This window comes from Phymastichus coffea, unplaced genomic scaffold, assembly GCF_024137745.1.
Source record: "Phymastichus coffea isolate CEN01 unplaced genomic scaffold, Cenicafe_Pcof_1.1 PCOF00007, whole genome shotgun sequence".
NCBI classification, from domain to species: Eukaryota; Metazoa; Arthropoda; class Insecta; order Hymenoptera; family Eulophidae; genus Phymastichus; species Phymastichus coffea.
In genome coordinates, this window is record NW_026706818.1 from 5893322 (window position 1) to 5913297 (window position 19976).

General features: G+C 45.8%; 1 protein-coding gene across 9 annotated transcripts in view; it reads right to left on the reverse strand.

The window, feature by feature from the left end:
• Nucleotides 1-19976, reverse strand: part of LOC131668951 (guanine nucleotide-binding protein G(o) subunit alpha) — an 853882-nt gene that overhangs the window by 425298 nt on the left and 408608 nt on the right. For all 9 annotated transcript variants that reach the window (XR_009302331.1, XM_058943493.1, XM_058943510.1 and 6 more), the window contains one exon: nucleotides 11821-11962. Coding sequence is in view for 8 of the 9 variants with exons in the window: in XM_058943493.1 (XP_058799476.1) it covers nucleotides 11821-11962 (142 nt within the window). In the remaining variant the exon portion in view is untranslated. The remainder of the gene's footprint in view (nucleotides 1-11820; nucleotides 11963-19976) is intronic.

Consider the following 19976-nt stretch of genomic DNA (forward strand, 5'->3'; position numbering starts at 1 on the left):
GCGAATAGTTTAGTAGCTTTGAATTTCGCAAATGTTTATTTTATAAAAAGGATGCGTCGTAAGACGTAACAGTACAATCCTCGTATCACCTTTTTCTTTCTTTCACACTTTACACGCTACTTAGTACACGCTCGATTCGAATACGACTACTAATGAGATGCAGAATATTTTTATAGTGAACGGTTGAGATTTTTCTCTCCATCAAAAAATAATTCCATACATGCCATACACGTGATACATGCCATATATTCCATACATTCCATTGAAAAATTACAACCCTTTCATGCATTATAGAACAAATTTGATATTGCAACGATTACCGAAAATCGTTTGACTCGCGCGATGGAATTAGCGGTTAAGCGAGGTGAGCCGCGTTCGGTTCGCGAGAGAGAGAGAGCGCGTAAGGGGCAACGACCGGGAGGGGAGGCTCCGAGCGCCAGTACGACTGTGATACTCAGTCAATCCGTGCGCCTAACCTCCATCCGTCCCGAGTTTTCTCGTTTTGTTTTGCCACTGACTGAGACTGTGATTTGCGCGGGTGAGTGTGGGCGACAGCAGCATCTGCAGCAGCAGCAGCAACAGCGGCAACAGCAACTGCAGCAGCAGCAACACCAGTAACAGCAGCAACAGTAGCGGCAACAACAACAGCGGTGACAGCATTAGAGGCAGAACAGCGGAGCAGTTTAATAACTACGTGTTATTCGGATACGGTTGGCCACCGTATCCACGCCGTCGTTGCGGTAGGTGCACCTTCCCTGTTTCTGATTGTTGTTAATTTGGCGTGCGAATCCGCGCAGCGAGCGCGAAGAACAGATATATTGCGTGCGAGCAGGTAGTTCGCGGCATTCGTGGTTTTTCTCTCTCTCTCTCAAAAAGCGTGTATTGTCATTCACGCGTGCGCGCGTCAGTCTCTCGGCCAAATCCCTGTGTAATTGATTTCAGTTAATAAATCATCCCTTGGTCTTTATTCGAACGAGTTTCTGTTATTGTGTTTCCCTTTGTCCGGAGGTCGCGCATATTTGTTTACATTCCGATTCGAATTCGCCGGTTGCGAAGCACGAATCGCGTGAGAATCACTAGACGCGAGTCGACGTCCTAGGTTCCGGTGGTGGCCGCTCGAGCGCTAATAGTACGAGCGACAGCGCCGCCAAGTGGCGAGTTGGGGGAACCCAACTCGGAACTTTGAAGAGACTCTGCGCAGGCGCACTCCTAGGCAAGGTAGGTTAATGCGCATCGAGCGCATAGATAACTAGGCGACGTCTGATCACTTTTAGGTTTATCCAAGGATTCATTGATTAGACGGCAACCTGTTACATGGCGCCCAACTAATTTAGGACTCACACACGGAGAAAATTATACAAAAAAAAAAAAAGAGAGAGCAACGCGCGCGAGAGAGAGACGTTTGCGCGCGTGCGTAATAAGGTGCGAGCGGGTAAAATAACGCGTGGCTCGTCCGGTACGTGCTCTGCGGTAGGGGAAAGACGCCTCTCCGACCCAATAATAACTGCTTTTGTGAGCCGAGAGCACACTAACCCCAGGGGTCGAAGAGACATCCGTAGTCGCTCTAACTTGAAAACAAAAGGTGACTAATTGTATTTAGGTTAACTTTTTGCTTTTTTAAGTGTTTCATTACACATTAAAGTAGTAAAGTGGGGGTTAGTCACCGAGCGACAGTACCAGCAGAGCGCGCAATTAGGGTGTGTGTAGGGTTAGACCAACTAACCCGGTGGACCTAACAAACAGTCAGCCTCCACCTATAGGCAGGTAGCTGCGAAGCGGAAGTTAGTACTTCCTTAGACTGCGCGATACCTGCACACACCCACAAGCCACGCGTATTGTTGCCTTGTAAATAAAGGCGTAACTGGGTAGTTGGCGATAAAAATCGCAACACCCCGCTCGCGCCTTGGGCGATAGGAGGCGGTAGCGGTCGAGTACGAAAACTAACCTCAACCGTCACCTACGCCCTAACATAAGCGTTATGGAGGATACCGCCGACGCGATAACTCGGTGGGCTTCGGAACTGCCTTCGACACAGCTGGACAGATACCTGACGCAACTGGAGTTGCGTACAGATGGTCCCAGGCTGATGCAGGCAGTCCGATTAGCGTATTGGTTGCTAGGCGAGTACATCGACCTAGACTTCCAAGGAGCGGCGTTGGATAGGGAGGCCACACAACGCAGGCGACGGAGCCGAGAGAGGTGGCTGGAGACCAAGCGACGCGAGTTGGAAGCAGCCGACGCCGAGGATCTTGTCGCCCACCCACTCATGCTGCTATATAGTGATGAGGCGGTGGAGGCGAACCTAACGCGGACTCTCGCCGTCTACGAGAACCTCGAAGAAGAGAGCCAGAGCGAGATGGGGGAACGAGAGCCCGCAGAGGAAGGGGGGACCGGCGAGGTCAAGGGGCCCACGGAGGGGGTCGGTAGTGAGCACAAGGGCTCCACCGGATCGCCGGATAGGCGAAGAGCCCGTCGCTTCGAGAACGCGGAGCTACAACCTCCAGAAGAAGAGGAAGAGCGCTGCGTGACCGAGCGACTAAAGGAGGAAATCGAGTGCAACCGGGTCGGGATAAACCGCATATTGGAGATGCTGGAAAAGCACGACCAGGTATGCGCTCGGTGGAGCGACCAGTTGACCGCTCTGCAGGTGGAGTTCCAGCAGTTTAGAAGCAGGGACCCCACCAACCGACGAACGGTCATACCAGAGCGGCCCCGGAGGACCGTGGACTTCCAGTCCACGTATACGTGCCACTACGACCCAAGGGTACCAGGTAGTACCCCGGAACCCCAGCGACCGACCCCTGGCGAACCTCGAGCGGCTCCCCAAAGGCAGGTGCCTTCAAGGACGGAGCAGCCACCGAGAAGAGGTCCAAGAGACTCCGACGCTGAAGAAGAGCAGATGATCCCTGAAGGATCTGCCTGGTACGACGCCAACGCGGCGTCGGGGTACTACGCGACTCGGGACGCGGGTAGGATTGTGAGAGGGTGGAAGCTGCGATACTCTGGTACGGCTTCAGAGTGCGTAGATACCTTCTTGTCTAGGCTAGAAGATCTACGCGCGGGGTCTGGGCTAACGGACGGCGAAATCTTGTGCTCGGTATCAGAGCTCCTCGAAGGCGTTGCGAGGACCTGGTACGAGCTTAACAAGCTTAAATGGAGAAACTACGCCGACTTCGTGGCAGGCGCTCGACGTTGGTTTGGGTCGAGTGAGCTTCAGCAACAGAGGTTGCTGCAAGAGGCCCAAGCTCGGTACCAGGAGAAAGGAGAGCTGGTACGAGAATATGCCTGCCACCTTCTCTTCATGTTAGCCCAGCTGCGTCCGCCGTTACCAGAGCAGAGGCAGTTAGATTTGTTATATGCAAATCTCCTACCCGCCATCCGGATGCAACTGCGAAGGAACGCGTTCTCCAACGTGGACGAGTTTCACGCCCGGGCGACCGAGATCGAAACCGCTTTGCGGGACGACGAGCGCCCGAGGACCAGGTTGGAGCCAACGTCCACGTTATACCCCGAGCACATGGGGGTGTCAGCTAAGGCACCACCGCCCCGGGCAGGACCCCGAACGGCGGCCATATCCAGCAAGTCTCGGGGTAGGGAGCAGCGGCAACCCGAGTCGCCGGTTAAAACCCCGGCCAAGAGACCCGAGGACCGGCCCACCATCGCTGCAACGCAGGCAACAGACCCCATTGAGGATCTGTCGTCGCAAATTGCGACCCTGCGGCGCGATATGGACCGGTACTTTAAGGAGAGGAAGGCTAACTCTCCCAGGCGGCCGAGAGGCCGGCCACAAGAGAAGGGGAGGAATAAAACCCCCCCAGGGTCTCCTGGCCAGCGACGAGAGGGTCAGCGGAGGAAGATAGATTACTCCCAACCCATCAAGTGCTCGTCTTGTGGCAAACTGGGCTTTACCAGAAGGTACTGCCCGGATTGCAACAAGGGAAACGGGCAGGGAAGCGGAGGACGGAGGTCCCCTCCGCGTCCCCAGTAAAGGTGACCTCTCGTCGCAGGTCGTTTGAACGTGGCAGGGGCCCGTCAACGACCTCAGGGTTCAAGGAGGTCTCGACAGGGGTATCGGACCCCACGAGATCCAGCAGTGCAGCGGCGTTAGAAGCGACAGCGACCGAACCGATGCCTGATCTGGGTAACCGGGCATTTTGTATCCTCGAAGGGTACGGAGGCCGGATTCAGGTGGTGGAACAGGGGTTTGAGTGGGCCGGAGAGGAGACCACCAGACCCAAAAGCTCCAGGAGACCACCTGACGCTCCGGAGGATACGCCGGCGACCCAGACACCTGCGGGCGAGAGCACGTCGACGCGAGTAGCGGCTGCCCAAGGCAAGAAGAGCCGTGAAAGCCTCCCGTTCACAGAGGGGAGAGAGGCGGCGAAAGCTCCCCGCAGGTACAGACCCGAGGATGAGACCAGGTGGTGGCTTCAGGTGGGAATAGGTGCCTATAAATTAAGGGCACTCTACGACACCGGGGCCTCATCAACGGTAATGGGTCAACTCGGGCTTAGGTTGGCATCTGATATGGGGCTGGGCCTGGACGTCACGCGAGCGGGAGAAGCGAAGCTCGCTGACGGTCGCCCATGTCCCATCTTGGGTCATGTGATTTTCCCCTTCACAGCAGGGGGAATCACAAAAGATGTAAGGGTCGCTATAACGCCATTGCTGTCGGATGACTGCTACGTCGGCGCGAACTTCGTGAGGGAATTCAGCGCCAACCTGAACCCTGACACGGACCAGCTGTACTTGGCGAAAGCCAAAGTGGCGGTACCGTTAGAAGTGGCAAGCGTCACTGGTACGTCGTGCCTCGCACCCGTAGGCCTGGTAGAAGCCACGGAAGCACAGCGTCAAGAAGTGGCTAGCCTCGTCGACGGATTAATTCCAGACGGAGGCGAGTGTTTAGGCTGTGCTGTGGGGGTCGAGCATGAGATAGACATCGGAGACGCTCGACCCTGTAAACAGAAATACTACCCGGTCTCCGACAGGGTGCGAGACGAAATGCACGCGCTGGTCAAGGCCATGCTGGACAACGACGTCATTGAACCAGCAATCAGCGGGTGGTCAAGTCCAGTGGTGATGGTTAAGAAGGCAGACGGCAAATATCGGTTCTGCGTAAATTACCAGAAGGTAAACGCAGTAACCAAGCCAGACGCCTACCCATTACCCTTCATGAGTGACATCCTACGAAGGATCAGAGATGCTAAGTTCATCTCGACACTGGACTTGAGTAGCGCGTACCACCAGATACCTCTTAAAAAGGAGTCGCGCCCCATTACAGCGTTTACAGTCCCCGGCCTGGGGCATTTTCAGTTCAAGAGAATGCCCTTCGGATTGTCCTACGCCGGCGCGACCTTCCAGAGGTTGATGGACAGAGTGATTGGCCCGGATTTAGATCCTTTCGCTTTTGCGTACCTCGACGACGTGATTATTATCTCGCCGTCTTTTGAGGAGCACAAGCGACACCTGGGATTGGTTTTACAACGAATCCTGGGTGCGGGCCTCACTGTGAATAAGACCAAAAGCCACTTCTGTAAGTCGGAAGTCAAGTACCTTGGGGTCCTGGTAAACCGTGAAGGGGTAAGGCCAGATCCAGAGAAGATCAAGCCCATCATAGAGTACCCAGTACCACGGACGATCAGACAGGTGAAGCGATTCATGGGGATGATGTCGTGGTATCGTCGCTTCATACCCGACTTCGCAACCATCGCTGAACCGATAAACCGCCTGACGAAGAAGAGTGTCCCGTTTGCTTGGCAGCAGGAACAGGAACAGGCGTTCGAACGGTTGCGAGATGCAATGGTCTCGGCACCGATCTTGCAGTCGCCGGATCCCAGCGCGCAGTTCGTGTTACAAACGGACGCGAGCGATAGTGGGATAGGCGCGGTATTGACGCAAGAAGTCGATGGACAGGAGCGCGTAATCGAGTACGCCAGCCGCTCCTTAAACAGTGCGGAGAGGAATTATACAGTCTCCGAACGAGAATGCCTGGCGGTAGTATGGGCGATCGGCAAGTTCCGGCCTTATGTTGAAGGGCACCACTTCAAAGTCATCACCGATCATAGTTGCCTTAAGTGGCTCCACAGTATGAGGAATCCTACAGGAAGGCTAGCGCGTTGGGCGTTAGCATTACAAGGGCACGTGTTCGATATAGAGTATCGAAAAGGAGACCTCAACGTGGTGCCAGACGCTTTATCTATGAGGAGGGGGTGGTAGAAGTGGGTGCCATGACTCATCTGCCGGAAACTGCCGATGCCTGGTACCTTCAGAGATACAGGGAGGTATGCCAGGACCCACATTCTCAGCCTACCTGGAAGGTAGTGGGTGGGAGACTGTATCATTACCATCCAACTGAGGAGAGCGAAGGGTCCATAGACAACGAGGAAGCCTGGAAGCTAGTGGTTCCTGCCGAGAAGAGGCATCAAGTACTTGAGGAGGTGCACGATGCGCCAGCAGCGGGACACCAGGGGAGAGAACGAACGTTCTCCCGGGCTAGGCACCTGTATTTCTGGCCAAAGATGTACGATCAGGTCAGAGAGTACGTGCGGAGTTGCCCGGTATGTCAGCAATGCAACGCAGAGCAAAGGCCGCCTTGCGGGCTGATGGGTCGTCGAGAGGTCTCGCGACCCTGGCAGGTGGTGGCCAGTGACATCACTGGCCCCTTCCCAAAGAGCTCACGAGGGTTCGAGTATATTTTGGTCTTTTTAGACCTGTTCACTCGGTGGGTGGAGTGCGTGCCCGTGCGCAAGGCCAACGGAAGGACCATCGTACGGGAATTGCACGAGAGGGTGGTCACCAGGTTTGGGGCGCCAGAGATTTTTCTTTCGGACAACGGGACCGAATTTAAAAATCAAGAGGTCGATGCCTACCTGTCGAGGAACGGCATCCAGCGCGCCCTTACCCCAGTTTACCACCCACAGGCAAACCCCACGGAGCGAGTGAACCGAACCCTCAAGGCCATGCTCATATCGTACGTGGAGCGGGACCATAAGAGCTGGGACGAGCACCTGCCTGAGTTCAACTTTGCGTTGAACTCGGCAACTCACAGCGCGACAGGGTATAGCCCGGCCATGCTGGTCTTCGGTAGACAGCCTACTCCCCCCTCGACCTTTAGAAGGGCTCAGGATCAGTTGGCTCGGGAAGCTTCCGAGGGCCAAGAACTGACCGAATGGGGCGAGCACATGCGCCAGTTACCAAACTTGTGGGAACGCGCTGGCTCTAAGTCCAGGGAGGAGGCGGCTCGTCAGGCGGTCTACTACAACCGGAGAAGACGTCAGGCCGACTTTAGGGTTGGGGACTGGGTGTGGAAGCGGAACCGCATCTTGTCTTCCGCAGCTCAGGGCGTTTCGGCGAAGTTGGCACCGAAATACGCTGGTCCCTACGTGATTTTGGAGGTATGCGGGACGAATACCTACCGCCTAGGTAACCAGCAGGAGGAGTTGCCCGAGCTGATCCACGCCAAGGATCTCAAGCCCTATTTCGGCCCATACTCTGATGAGGACGACGAGGAACCAGGAGGCGGGGACTCAGCACCGCTGGACGAGGAGGAGGGCGTAGGCGACCCGCCAGCGAAGATCGAGGGATCCAGCGAGGATCCGATATGCGAACGCGTCGCGAATGCAGCCCCCTCGAACGAGCGTGAGAAACCCGCGGCGGCTCCGGAAGTACCGATCGAGGCGCCGGTTAAGCGTGGCCGAGGTAGGCCGCGCAAAAACCCCGCGTGCGAACCTCGAGAACCAGGTGGAGACGACCTGGATGGCAATGCGGTAAAGGGAAGGGGCAGACCACGTAGAACCGCCCAGCACGTGCGGAAGGTGGTGCTGCCAGCTGCCCCCGCAAATGGGCCATGCTCGCGAGGAAAGCGCCGGGGACCGGGACGTCCTCGTAAAGAATAGCGTCGAGCATTACACGGCGACGGGTAGGTTAAGGGCTGAGCCTGAGAAATCCCTTGACCCCACTTCTTCTCTTTTACAGATGGAGAGGAAGCTGGTCATCAGTGAGGAGGCCCTCGAGACGGCAACCCAGCTGCTGCTCGACCTGGGATTGGGCCCGGGCGCCGATCGGCTGATCGGCGATTTACGTCGCTTCATCCGGGCCCAGGTCGAGACGGCCGCTCGCGAGGGCCGCTCTCGCCAGCGGGTGGATGACTTCCTCCGGGAAGGTATGAGGGCCCAGGCATCCAAGCCCTCGACCCGGGAAGTATCCACCCAGACCGACGGCCCATCCGAAGAGGGTCGTCGGTCACAGTCCACGCAAGACCAGGGTACGCAGACCCAAGGGTCGAGCGCGTCCACGGTGGAGAGCTCGACCCAGTGCCCCGGGCCAAGGGAGGCCTGCGGCAGCCAGCACTGGGTCTGCACCCACCCACGAGTCCCCCAGCAGGTGGGTCTCGAGAACACCTGGAGGCACGTGAGATTGGGCCTCCAGGAGCTCGAGAATGCCTGGGAGTTCGTCGGGGAACTCCAGCGCCAGGTGCATGCGCACCTGGGAGAGTTCCTCGACTTCCGAGGTGCCCAGGAACTGCTGGGGGAGTGGGCTCCTGTAGTCCGGCGGCAGAGGGCCTACGGAGAGGCCCTCCAGCGCGTTGACCGGGGGCTGGAGTCCCCAGAGGCCGCGGGCCCGCCGGCAGTGTTGCCACCGGCGGCCCCGACGAGCAGGGATGCGGCCAGGGCTCCAGCCAAGCCCCCGACCAAGGCTCAACACAAGAGAGCGTCGGGGGCCCCCGGCGCCGGGCAGGAATTCGTGGTCCGCGTGGACGGGTCGGTTTCCGACCCTACCGTGGTGGTGCGAACCGAGGGGGGACGCACATCCGCCACGGTGGGCGGCGTTACATTCATCGCCGCCCCGGCGTCAGCAGCCACGCCGCCCCAACAACCGACAGGAAGCCAGGGCCATGGGGCGGAGCCCAGCCTCGTCAGGCGACCGGGAAGAGGCTGTTATATCTGCGGCCATCCCGGGATCACGACCACGTCGAAGTGCCCCAACAAGTCGGAGCACTGGCGCTACCCAAGGCATAAGGCGCCAGGGGGCTCCGGCAAATGACGTGGGGGGGTGGTGGCCCGGGATGGGCAAATAAAGTATTTGTTGAGAATAGGATGTGTTGGTTCCTCTCCTTCCCCAATCCTATCCTTGGGGTCGCGAGTCAATAGGGTAGTTCGATCCGGTAGTTCGAAGCTAGGAGGGGGCTGCAACGATTACCGAAAATCGTTTGACTCGCGCGATGGAATTAGCGGTTAAGCGAGGTGAGCCGCGTTCGGTTCGCGAGAGAGAGAGAGCGCGTAAGGGGCAACGACCGGGAGGGGAGGCTCCGAGCGCCAGTACGACTGTGATACTCAGTCAATCCGTGCGCCTAACCTCCATCCGTCCCGAGTTTTCTCGTTTTGTTTTGCCACTGACTGAGACTGTGATTTGCGCGGGTGAGTGTGGGCGACAGCAGCATCTGCAGCAGCAGCAGCAACAGCGGCAACAGCAACTGCAGCAGCAGCAACAGCGGCAACAGCAACTGCAGCAGCAGCAACACCAGTAACAGCAGCAACAGTAGCGGCAACAACAACAGCGGTGACAGCATTAGAGGCAGAACAGCGGAGCAGTTTAATAACTACGTGTTATTCGGATACGGTTGGCCACCGTATCCACGCCGTCGTTGCGGTAGGTGCACCTTCCCTGTTTCTGATTGTTGTTAATTTGGCGTGCGAATCCGCGCAGCGAGCGCGAAGAACAGATATATTGCGTGCGAGCAGGTAGTTCGCGGCATTCGTGGTTTTTCTCTCTCTCTCTCAAAAAGCGTGTATTGTCATTCACGCGTGCGCGCGTCAGTCTCTCGGCCAAATCCCTGTGTAATTGATTTCAGTTAATAAATCATCCCTTGGTCTTTATTCGAACGAGTTTCTGTTATTGTGTTTCCCTTTGTCCGGAGGTCGCGCATATTTGTTTACATTCCGATTCGAATTCGCCGGTTGCGAAGCACGAATCGCGTGAGAATCACTAGACGCGAGTCGACGTCCTAGGTTCCGGTGGTGGCCGCTCGAGCGCTAATAGTACGAGCGACAGCGCCGCCAAGTGGCGAGTTGGGGGAACCCAACTCGGAACTTTGAAGAGACTCTGCGCAGGCGCACTCCTAGGCAAGGTAGGTTAATGCGCATCGAGCGCATAGATAACTAGGCGACGTCTGATCACTTTTAGGTTTATCCAAGGATTCATTGATTAGACGGCAACCTGTTACAATATGTTTAATATTTTTTAAAATAAATTTTCAAAATTAATATAAAGTCTATCATTGAGATTCGATTAAATAATTTAAAATAAATTTAAAATAAAATTTTATATTATGGAGAATCAAACCTGCGTTCCGATCATCCGCACGTCAACGCTCTACCGCTTGATCTATAACAAGTCTTATAGGTAGAATATGTGCTGCCTATATTATTTTTTGATTTAGCAAATAAGAAAAAAATTATTATTAATTGTGTTTAATATGTTGAATATAACTTAAAAGATACCTACGTATATTTACATGCTATTTCCGCTGAAAAAAATATAATAAGGATAAATAAAAATAACCGATTACAGGTTACAGTTTATCAATAATTATCTTTTTTTGTTTATTTATACGTATAGTACTGAAAAGTGCCGTTTGTTTTATTTATTATTGACAAGAAAACGAGGCTCCGAAAGGTTGTCATTTTAATCGTTTTTCATTCAAACGTTTGTTTTTCTTTGTTTAATACTTACCTTTGTGGTTACGATATACTTGCTCATACGTTTATATATACAAGTACGACCGCGATCGCGTATTAATACACTTTCGCGTCTTTGTGTCGCACTAATCGCTATTATTTTAATTACTCCCACCACTATGTTATAATTACTTCCACCGCTGATTATGAATGTCTTATGCGCTCGACAAAAATAAGAGCAATTGCGTATTCTCCCACCTCCAAGTTTCAATCCAATTTGCACTTTTTTTTATTAAACCATCTTCGGTAGGTCACACACAGATACACACACTTTTAACTATAAAAAAAACCATTATATATTAATTATAATAAATATATATCAATAGCATTATTATATATACATTAGTGAAAAAAATTAAAGGATCAAAAAAAAATTCTTTTTAACTAGCTGTATTTCCTTTGAAAATGGTCGTACTGGAATTAAAAAAAAAGCGTTTTCAAGTTTGAAGTTTCTAATTTTGAGATCTCATAATCAAAAACTTTTTCAAGCAACATGTTCTGCTCAATCCTCGTGAATACCAAAAAAAATTTTTTTATGAAATTTTTTCAGTTTTTTTTTTAGTCTACGAACTTGGAAAAAATTTGTCTAACACAGCCACTATATGGATCGGATAACTAGTTTAGCTTTAATTTGCATTTTTGAAAAGTTCAATACCACCACCTCTTGCTGAGATATCGAACTTTGAATGGAAAAGGATCTTTTTGTCTTTAACCATCAATATCTCAGCAACCGCTGATTGCACAAAAAAATGAAGGTAGGTTTTGAAATCTTGAATAAATTTTCTAAAAAACTGAACCACTGTTTTTAATCATTATTGGTTTGATCATTGTACGACCAAAAATTCCTAATCTAAGTAATTAGGTTTATGAGGTCTATTTGTATGTAAACAAAACGTATCCAACGATATTATCTAAATATGATTCAATGTGACATGTATTATTTCAATAAGTATTGCAGTTTCAGAATAATAATACAAAGAAAGTTTGTCTAAGCCTTATTTCCAAGAAAATCGAAACCAAAATTGTGTTTTATTTCACTTAATTATAATTATAGATATTTTAATATTATTCTAAAATAACTAACCTCTCTTTCATTTGTGGAAAATACTATTCCTAAACTCGGCATCGCTCTCAAAATAGCAACTAAAGATTGTATTGTATTACTATAAACAACAGGCCTATACTGCTTGAAATCTTCAGGAGTAAACCCACTTTCATGGATAATTCTGTAAACAATATAACATTATTTATTAACTTTCAGATTTAAATTAACAGCAGACAAAATATAATTATATAGTGCTGAACAAATTTCATAAATCATTGAAAACAGATAGAGAATATTATATATATAATACTTAATCATCATTTTTTTCGTTTGAAAAATCAACTGTAAAATCCCATATGGATAAAACGCTATACAAGTCTCATATGAGATTGATATGTAATATTAAAAGCAATATATACTGCCCGTCAATCACTTTTGCCATGCTTACCATAAATTAGGCAAACTTGAAAGTTTTGTATCTCGGTCGGAAATCATCGTATCACAAAAAACCGCAGGGAATTTTAAAGGTAATTGCAAAAGCTTCCATTTAAGACGTGCAGAGACTTAAAAATGAAAATATGTCTTTTTTACAGTAAAAAAACTGATTAAAAAAATTTCAATTTTTTTAACCTCGACTTAAATCAATGCCAATTTAGAACCAGGCGGTGGAGGACAAATCGACCTGAGGGGTTCGGAGGGTAATATCTTTCCCTTTAAAATGAGCTTCCGTGGGGTACTATCCGATGTTTTTTAACCGAGTTACGGCGTTTTTTGTAAAAAGCAACCTTTTTTCCAATCCTCAATTACTTCGACTTGCGTACGTTTTGGAAAAAAATGCCGAAGAAAAAAAAGTTTCATTTTGTGTCCAAGAATACGAAAATAAAGTTAAAATAAAGAAATAGAGAAAAAATTTTTTTTCGGTTTTTTAGCGCATTAAAAAAATAAAGGAATTTAATTTTTTTTTACGCTTAGTTTTAGTTTTTTTGTGATCTACTACGTCCCTAGACATTTTAAAACTAAGCGTAAAAAAAAAGTGAAATTCCTTTATTTTTTTAATGCGCTAAAAAACCGAAAAAAAATTTTTTCTTTATTTCTTTATTTTAACTTTATTTTCGTATTATTGGACACAAAATGAAACTTTTTTTTCTTTGGCATTTTTTTCCAAAACGTACGCAAGTCGAAGTAATTGAGGATTGGAAAAAGGTTGCTTTTTACAAAAAACGCCGTAACTCGGTTAAAAAACATCGGATAGTACCCCACGGAAGCTCATTTTAAAGGGAAAGATATTACCCTCCGAACCCCTCAGGTCGATTTGTCCTCCACCGCCTGGTTCTAAATTGGCATTGATTTAAGTCGAGGTTAAAAAAATTGAAATTTTTTTAATCAGTTTTTTTACTGTAAAAAAGACATATTACCATTTTTAAGTCTCTGCACGTCTTAAATGGAAGCTTTTGCAATTACCTTTAAAACTCCCTGCGGTTTTTTGTGATACGATGATTTCCGACCGAGATACAAAACTTTCAAGTTTGCCTAATTTATGGTAAGCATGGCAAAAGTGATTGACGGGCAGTGTATCATTTAGGTTATAATATGTATTATGTATCAAAATATTTTGATGTCTATATAAATGGAAAATAATACATGCAAGATAATAAATAGAGATTGCTTTCAGATACGGACGATTTTGCATGATCATAGGGAGAGAAAATTAAAAAAAAAAGATAACTTCTACACGATCTTGACGGTTTGCCAGACATACACTTGATACTTTATTTGAATGTACAATTTTCTGTTATTTCTCAATCCGCCATAAAAAATGGAAGTTTCTAGTTAAAATGTCGAAGTTAACCCTCAAACGATTATAAAAGTCAAGTTGTAGGTTGACTTGAACGTCGCCGTTCGATAGTCTCTTCATCTTTTTCAACTTTTATATAAACCATTTTCGGTGACATGCACCCTCAGTACAGTATTCGATTCCCGTGATTAAAATCGACATCCATCTTATGCCAGTCGCTGATCTTTATAAATATATTTTTACTATCTACATGTACCAAAAACTATACCCGGGCTAATCTTAATTGTACCTTCTATACTTTTTGGAAATCAATAATATAATGTTACGTCCCAAGCAAGCCAGACATCAGACGCTGATGTGTCGTCGAAATAGCAGTTTGCGTGTGACTTTTAATCTTTCTTACACAAACGGCTAACTGCGCGGAACCTCGCTTCGGCAGCTTCGGTACGGATCGACCTCCAGACGGAATGTGCATGTAAGCCGATGCCGTTTCCCGCGGAGAATGAAAGTCGCGTATAGCATTCCGTCTAATATGCGCTTTTTACAAAAGCACGTCGCGAAAGTGGGATAAACAGTTCTCTTTTCTCATGCTTTCGCGAAAATTGCTGAATAGAATAAGGAACGACTCGCGAAGCTGATTGAACATTTAGCCCATTGACCGGTGCCATTAGTTAGTACGCCAGTGGGTAGGCCATCACGGGGCTTTTTCCTCGATTGCAGAGAGGACTCGGAACACTCGGCAACCGGGAGCGAAACGGTAACAAGCTGCGCGAAACGTCGAAGTAAAAAGGTATAAATCTACTAAAGGAAACGATACATCTTAAAATCAGTAAAGTTTAACTCAAACCGAAACATTCCGCTAATCCCTCTCGATTTGTAAAGTGTGACTGACGGTGAGCAGTGCTTTAGGCATATTCCACTACTTGTCAAACGTCGGACTGCAGATCGACAAATCGCAAAGGAAACAACAGTCCGAAAGATAGCGAAGGGTAACCCCTACGACAGGTTCTCTTTTTATTTCTTTTTCTTTCGATAATTTTGCCAAGCTTCGCTTGCTTTAGACTGATTTTTCAAGTAAATTAAATTAAATATTTGGAAATTCCGGACGTAACAATAAATAGCAAATAATTAATAATAACCGTTCTTTCATTAACTATACAACAGTAATAGTCAGAACGCATGAGTGAATCATGGGAGGCGGGAAAAATAAGCTGCGTAAATTCATTACGTTCAAACATCAGTTTGTCAACGACTTTATATGTAGGACCTTATTAAACTGTAATACAAATATAATATGCAAATGACTCAAAATGTATCTTTCTCATTCTAAAATAAAATTAATTACCAAATAAAAACTAATGCGATATTTTTTCGTTAATTATCAATATTTTTACGATGTAAAACCACTTAAAAATTGTACCTTGATTGATTTCAATTGTACCCTCTCTACTTTTTCAAAATTATTAATATAAATAATAAATATATAATAATAACCATTCTTTCAATAGCTATATACTGGAGTAATGATTAGATGGCATGGGCATATCACTTTATGCGTATTTGCCATGGAGATACAGAAGACGTAACTGCTAGTATATGCTTTGGAGGCTAATGAGGAATCAGATTAGCGGAAAAGTCTAGTAATTGCCACATCTCTCGCGACGGGTACCCGCGAACTCAAGCTACTAGTTACATATCCCAATTTTTCGCTGAAATACTATTAATCCAAGCACTTAGTCAAGTTGTATGCAAAAATTATGTAAAAAGATTGCAATTTTTGTATTTTTACAATTTTTAAAACAATACTAAAGCTAATTTGATATTAATATTTGTTCGCGGCGAATCCGCTCCCTTATTTTTACAATTACGCGTTCTCTCGCTTCACCTTTTACTTTTATTTCTCGCAGCAAATCACTTTTCTCAAAATACGTGCTTATTCTCTAATTGCGCTGGGGATTCCCCAAAAACGTGTTGAGTCTTCTCTAAATGTGCTCATTGTTTTCATCGTACTCTACATGCAACCGTAGATATTCCGTTTGCTACCTCAGTTTAGGACGAGTTATAAATTGTCTCGGTTCAGAGGAAAAAACTCTCGTAAACCTTCCAAAACACCGTTACGCTCATCCCATCATAAACGAGTTCGGCAAGTCCGGGTTTTCCCTAATTGCCCGGGCCGCTCCGCCCGCAGCGTTGGGCAATAAAAAAGGGGACTCTCTCTCTCTCGCTCACCGCTGGCCCTCGAGTTGCCGAACTCCGCGCGGAATCCCTTAGCTACGCTTCCGCTAATCTCTGATTGGATCCTGCGAAAGGGGCTCAAAGAGAGAGGGTAGTTTTCCCGCCTTTCCGCGCTTTTCGCCATAGTGGCATTCCCAAGAAGACGCCACGTCAGAACTGAGTCTTGAAAAAGAGTTCGACCGGAACGGTAGCCAACTATTACGCTCCTTCTCGTGCGCATCTCTTTTTTTCTGCAGTTATACCGACGCGCGATCGCTAACATATTTGTTTCGCGTTGTCTTCGACCGCTTGTATTCTTGGGTGTGCTCGTTTGCTTCAAGCAAAACGCGTGTGTTGTACCGCAGTGTGTGTAACCCTTTGACGACCACCGCAAAGAGACTAGCGATGAATCAACTCGCTGCGCTAGTAGAGGCGACTTCAGTTTTCTCTGGGGTGCTGTCAAACCCCGCGCCCTCAGATCGGCAACTCGGTGACATAGCAGTAAGGGCTGTACCCGTGTCCAAGGCATTGAAGCTGCATGCACCTTTCCTACCTGGCAGCACCTTCTCCCTTCGCTCGCTCAATCATTGTGTGTGTGTGCGTCCTCCAAAGGTAAAAGAGCTCTGGAATTCTAAGAAGTGAATGGACATTCCACCGCAACGTTTGTAAAGGCTCTGCGAGCCTTATCACTTCGCATCAGCGTAATCCATTTGCTTTACTCACTCACCCTAGTAATAATAATAGTGCATTATTTTGTAATTCCAATCCCTTATCAATAACTGTATTTATAATTTGCTTCGCCTTTGCGGCTTTTTTCCTTCTCACTTCGAGGAGGTTTTTTTATGCCATTAAACGAAATCAATTTACTCAAATCTTATCCTATTATTTAGCACAACCCATACACGCTGCCTTACCTCATCTAATTTCATCATCATTAAATTAATTTTATTTATTACGTCCTACGCAAACATTATTGCTGTTTATAAATGTAATGACTGGCCATTTGATTAGTTGCAAAGTAAATTGATTTCACTACTTTCAAAAATTTAAAAACTATTATACTCCTTACAATAAAATATGTTTCAGATATATTTGGATCATCTACTGCTAATAATGCCAGAAAATGCAATACTATTTTCCACTGATGATACAGCTATTATCTCGACTAGTAAGAGTTAGAAAGAAATAGAAACAAATATGAATAAAAACATAAAAGTATTTGAAACCTGGCTAGCCGTGCTCGACTGGAAATAAATTCTGCATTTGAAAAATGTATCATTACTGCATTCATAGCCAATCAATAACATACAGATATAAAGTCATTCTTAGAAGCAGCAAATACTCTTGCAATTACATATTTGGTATTCCAAAATATCTTTCAATTTATAATGCTCTAAAAATAAATATAGAAATGTCAACTTAATTTACCGTAATAAAAGATAATGTAGAGGACATTCAAGTAAACTATTTTAACACTGAAAATGTTTTCTTTTATAGAACTACAGATCTTAAATTATGGTTTACAGAAAATATTGAAGATGTTATACTTAAAAATTTAGAAGAATATCAAGAAAAAGATTCCGGTTGAATATTAAAAACTATCATTGGTATTACTGTTAATATAAATAAATAACTCCTGGCACATATGTTCAACTACCAAAACAAATAGCAGATAAAAAAGCATGTATCGATGTTCAAAATACAGATAATAAATGTTTTAAATGGGCTGTGCTTGCCTGTTTTCGTCCTGCTAGATTTCATAGCGAAATAGTTCAAAATTATACGCCCTTTGCGAATGAATTGAAATTCGATGGTATAAACTGTCCTGTTGAGGTAAAGAATATTCCTAAATTTGAAAAATTGAATAGTATTTCAATAAATCTATACGTACTAAAAAAATACGGATTCAAATTCGAAGTCTCAACCTATTATATATCAAGTTTGAAACAAGATAAGCATGTCAATCTTTTGTTACTACAAAGTGATTATATTGATGAAACTATATTATATTACATTATTATATTATAAAAGTATATTATATTAAATTATAATGAAACAGAAAAATCTAATAGTTCAAATAACAATGACAATTTCAAATTAAAATTCCACTATGTATGGATTAAAAACTTATCTGCTCTTGTTATAAGTCAAGTAACGAAACATGCTTCACAAATTTATGTATGTGAACGCTGTCTCCCCTATTTCAATGATAAAGAAAAATTGAATATTCACGAGAGACATTGTTCAAAATATATATAAAGTTAATCTACCTAATTTTCCTCTTATTATCTTTCTCATCCTTCTCCTATCTCAGTATCCTAGATCATGAAGATTATCGAAACTGTTTATTGGAATTAGAAATTATTATGCGTGAGCAATGCAATATACGTAGTGTATTATATCAAGTAAGAACGGAAAGAGCGCAGAAAGTAGCACTATGTCCATATGATGATAAACGATGTATATTTGATAAAAATCCAGATACATTTCCATGGAGTCATTACAAAACTATTGAAATGTCAAAGCTTAAAATCAGCAGTGCGGAACAACGAAGGAAGACGAAGATCATAGAAATGGAAGAAAATCCGCAAGATACTTTTACAACAAGTATTAGAGATGACTGTAGAAAGCAAAACCAAGAAAGTTGTAAGCTTCTTCCAACCTCCGATAGAGGTCGCTCAGGATAGAGTAGTAATAGTGGGGAGGAAGAAGGGTCATTTAGGAGTAGACGGAGGATAGAATACTGACAGAATGGGGGACAACAGTAGAGTGAGGGACAACGGTAGACATGGCGACTGAAGTCGAAGGAGTAGGGTAATGGAATCATATGAGAAATAACTCAAGTATGGATAAGGCGAAAAGAGAGGGAAATGACGGCGGCTCGAGTTCTCAAAGAGGGGATGCTTGGTACAAAACGGATAACACACCTCAGTCCATCGCAGTTATTCAGCAGCAGCTTGAAGGAACAGCAGTAGTCTCTTCCTAGTTCTCCTCTTCCAGTTGTAGATTTTCTATTAAAAGTAAGTTTCTAATATAGCTCTCTATCCTAGTGGTATCAAACAGTATATATTCAATTAATGATTGATTTATTTTTATTTTAGAATGGATTTATCTTTAATCAATAAAATTGCAAACTCAGCTTTCTTACCAAGAAAGACTATGACACAGTTGGAAAAGAACTGTACCTATATGGTTACTAAATTAAGATGTTTAAACACTCGCTACGGATTTAGCATAGTAATAACAGTAGATGACGAATATGAGGAATTTATACCGAAGCGAGTAAGCTTGGTGTTAGAAAAAGATGAAGAGATATTAAAAAAATTGTATGAGACTACGGAGAAAAAGGAATTATTTTAAACATCATCGAGAAGGCTCGAATTCAAAAATTAAATTACTATAATGAATAAGTGGGTAATGTCTGAGCCTTCATTGAAAGCAGACGTGTTTATAATTGACCCCACGCTCGGTGTGACTTAGTAAATAGTGTTTACGTTCCGCATCGTTGGGCTTGGCCCACATTCAAAGTAAAGTAATATTGCGAGCCTTCCATCGCTCGCAAAACCATACCACCATGGCTTTTCTAAATAAAAGCCAACAAAGTTCAGATCCCAAATCAAATGTTTTCAAGTATACAGTCAGCGCAGCAAAAAATAGTGTCAGTTATGCAACAGCCACACAAGCCGACCAATTCCCAGTACGTGAGCAAGGATTAGTTTTAGATTGTGTCGACAATTTGATTTTAACCGATTATACCTGTGCAGTGGGTGAAATTGTTGAACCAACTAATATAGTCTATGCAACGCGCATATCCAAGAACCGAGTTTGTTTATACTTAGTCAAGAAAGAGCTCGTAGAAGATCTCACTGAAAAACACTCCTACATTCAAATACAATCGCACCAAGTCACTATTAGACCACTCATATCTAAGCAGAAGCGGCTCATTTTTTCAAATGTAGCCCCTCCGATTCCTCATCATGTCATCGAGGATATCATGGAAAGCTTAGGAATCAAACGTCACGCTCCCATAACAACTCTTAAAGCATCTATCTCGAAAGACGAATACAGTCACGTGCTCAGTTCAAGAAGGCAAACTTTCATCGATCCTAATGATGTCAACAAACTTCCCGATCTTATCAAAGTTGTGTACGACGACGTCACGTACTATATATATCCTAGCACGGAT